At 39.0% G+C, this 2,808-nt stretch overlaps 1 protein-coding gene across 1 annotated transcript; it reads left to right on the forward strand.

Annotated features, from left to right (window-relative positions):
- The first annotated feature begins 1,391 nt into the window (after nucleotides 1-1,391).
- Nucleotides 1,392-2,808, forward strand: LOC149402849 (uncharacterized). The gene is made up of 2 exons (XM_089608544.1): nucleotides 1,392-2,018; nucleotides 2,428-2,808. The coding sequence occupies exons 1-2, from the start codon at nucleotides 1,392-1,394 to the stop codon at nucleotides 2,806-2,808; spliced, it is 1,008 nt and encodes a 335-aa protein (XP_089464670.1).

Consider the following 2,808-nt stretch of genomic DNA (forward strand, 5'->3'; position numbering starts at 1 on the left):
TGAAACACCATTTTCGGCATTGCCAATAAAGATTACAAACGATAGCCACGTCAAAAGTTACTTGTATTTGAGGAGCCGAGACCTTTCCATGTCAAATTATCATCTTGTTATTGAGATAGTTAAGCTAACGCCCGATGAGGCAGCAAATCAGCCGTCCTCGTCTCGCCTAGAATCAAGTCCAATGAAGGGGGAGTCTAGATTTGAAGAGTTTGCATCTCCGTCCACACTTGGATTGGAAGAATACACATTTGAACAGCCGCGTGTGTTGGCATCATAGCCCCCTTCTCCGCCACAGAGACCGTCTCAGCCAACTCCACCGACACATAAACCATCTCCACAACGACCTCATTCCTCTACACAAGGACCCTCTCAACCCACTCCCTTGACACAACGACCTCCACAGCCCCCTACCAAACCGTCCAGGATTGGCCGTGAGCACATTGGGGAGAATGAAGTGATGGATTTGAACTCGCCTATAAGAGTCAAGCTAGGAGCTCTATATGCTACCAAACAAGCCTTGAAGAAGCATTTGAACATGTATGCGATAAGTAAACACTTGCATTCACGACAAAGAGTTCTTGTAAGAAGTATCTCCACGTCGTTTTCCCGGGTGACAATTGTGCGTGGGCAATTCGTGCGGTTAGATTAAGGGAGACCGAGGTTTTTCAGATCAGGAGGTATGTGTTTCTCCCTACCTTTCTCTTTTTTACATCATTATTTAGTTATATTCACGAACCTTAATGCACAGTATTTATTGACATTAAATTCAACAAACACTGATTAATTTACTTTGATATCAATAAACACTGTGATTTATTGACTTCAATGTCAATAAAGACTATGATTTATTGACTTTAATGTAAATAAATACTGTGATTTATTAACAATCTTATTTTATAGGTTTGTGATCTATTAACTGACATTCATTTATTCTTAATATAGGTTTTGATTCTGAGCATACATGTTCTGTAGAGTCTAGAAAGAATCCAAAAGCCACGGCGCTATTCACAGGAGATGTTGTGAAACACAAGTTTGTGGATCCTCGACAAATGAATTGTAAACCGAAAGAAATCCTTGGTTACATGGAGACAGATTATGGAGTTCGTATGACGTATAAGAAGGCTTAGAGGGCAAAAGAAAAGGCCCTTGGGTTGTTATACGGAACTGACACTGAGTCGTACGCATTTCTGCCCACCTTAAAGTATATGATTGAGACAAAAAATCCGGGGTCTCCTCTGGAGCTTACTGCTGACCGTGAACACAGATTTATAAATTTTTTTATGTCTCTTAGTCCCTTCATAAGAGGATGGAAGTTTTGTCGGCCTATCATCATTATCGATGCTACGTTCTTGAAGAACTATCATCGTGGAACTTTGTTTACAGCGGTAGCGATGGATGCAAATGAACAATATTTTCCTCTCGCCTTCGGTGTTGGAGACTCTGAATCGAATGAGTCATGGTTGAATTTTTTGAGCACGTTAAAGGCGGCGATAGGGGAGAGGCCACGTCAAGTCATTGTATCTGACAGGAACAATGAAATATGTAATGCTGTGGCAAAGGTTTTTCCAAATTTGGCACATGGGTATTGCGCGCATCATCTTCTTGGAAACGTGGAGAACAATTTCAAGGGTCTCACCAAGAGTTTCAACTGGAAGTTTTATGGTGCAGCAAAGGCATATACGCGTATGGAATTTGAAAAGTATATGTGCATGATTGACCGGGAAAATATTGAAATTCGACAATACCTTGAGAATGAAGTGGGACATGAAAAATGGGCTCGTTGCTACATTACCAATACAAGGTACTTAATCATGACCTCAAAAAATGCCGAGTCTATGAATGCAATGGACTCCAAAGCTAGAGATTTTCCAATTTCGAAGTTGATTGATTGGTTGAGAAAGAGAATGCAAAAGTGGTTCTACGACCGAAGAGAATTAGCAACGGCTTCAACGAATGTTGTTACTCTAAAATTTCAAAAGCGAATGGATGACTCTCATGCTCTTTCTACTTTAATGCTGGTAAGATCTATACTAATGTAATATGCTGTTTCTGAAAAAAAAAATTTCAATAACTCACTGTGACTTTTTATTGACATTAATACCAATAAGTTCCAATGTTTATTGACATTAATATAAATAAAAAAGAACAGGAATTAATTATTTTTCAATAACTCACTGTGACTTTTATTGACATTAATACCAATAAGTTCCAGTGTTTATTGACATTAATATAAATAAAAAAGAACATGAATTAATTATTTTTCAATAACTCACTGTGACTTTTTATTGACATTAATACCAATAAGTTCCAATGTTTATTGTTCCAGAACTCACTATAAATACTTGTTCATTGTACGTGAGACCTTCTTCTGTTTTCGAGTTTGAGGTTTTAGATAAAGATGGAGAAAGATGGGCTGTGAATTTGCAGCATAAAACATGCTCATTTTTAGAATTTCAAACAGATAGTTTTGTATGCGCTCATGCGATTGCGGCATGTCATATTCGTAACCTTCCACCTGTGGACTTTTGTTCTGCCTATTATACCACCGAGTACTGGAAAGGGTGTTATTTAGGTGTCATCCATCCCCATGGCAGTGCTAAAGCATGGGACATTCCTGTTGAAGTTAAACAAATCAAATTACTTCCTCCTCACTTCAACAGCCGTCCTGCAGGTAGACCTAAGAAGAGAAGGATACTATCCCAAGGTGAAGTGCCTAGTGGGCGTAAATGTAGCAGGTGCGGCAAAGAAGGACACAATAGAAAGACATGTGATGATCTTGTTCCTTTGTCTCAGAGAAGCAGTCGTTGA

Source organism: Urtica dioica, chromosome 3, assembly GCF_054948205.1.
Source record: "Urtica dioica subsp. dioica isolate 48M chromosome 3, U.dioica_male_clone48M_v1_H2, whole genome shotgun sequence".
Taxonomy (NCBI): domain Eukaryota; kingdom Viridiplantae; phylum Streptophyta; class Magnoliopsida; order Rosales; family Urticaceae; genus Urtica; species Urtica dioica.

Coding starts and splice junctions, on each gene's coding strand:
- LOC149402849 (XM_089608544.1), top strand. CDS start 1,392: ATGGATGCAAATGAACAATATTTTCCTCTCGCCTTCGGTGTTGGAGAC. Junction 2,019..2,427: donor CTCTTTCTACTTTAATGCTG/GTAAGATCTATA, acceptor GTGAATTTGCAG/CATAAAACATGCTCATTTTT.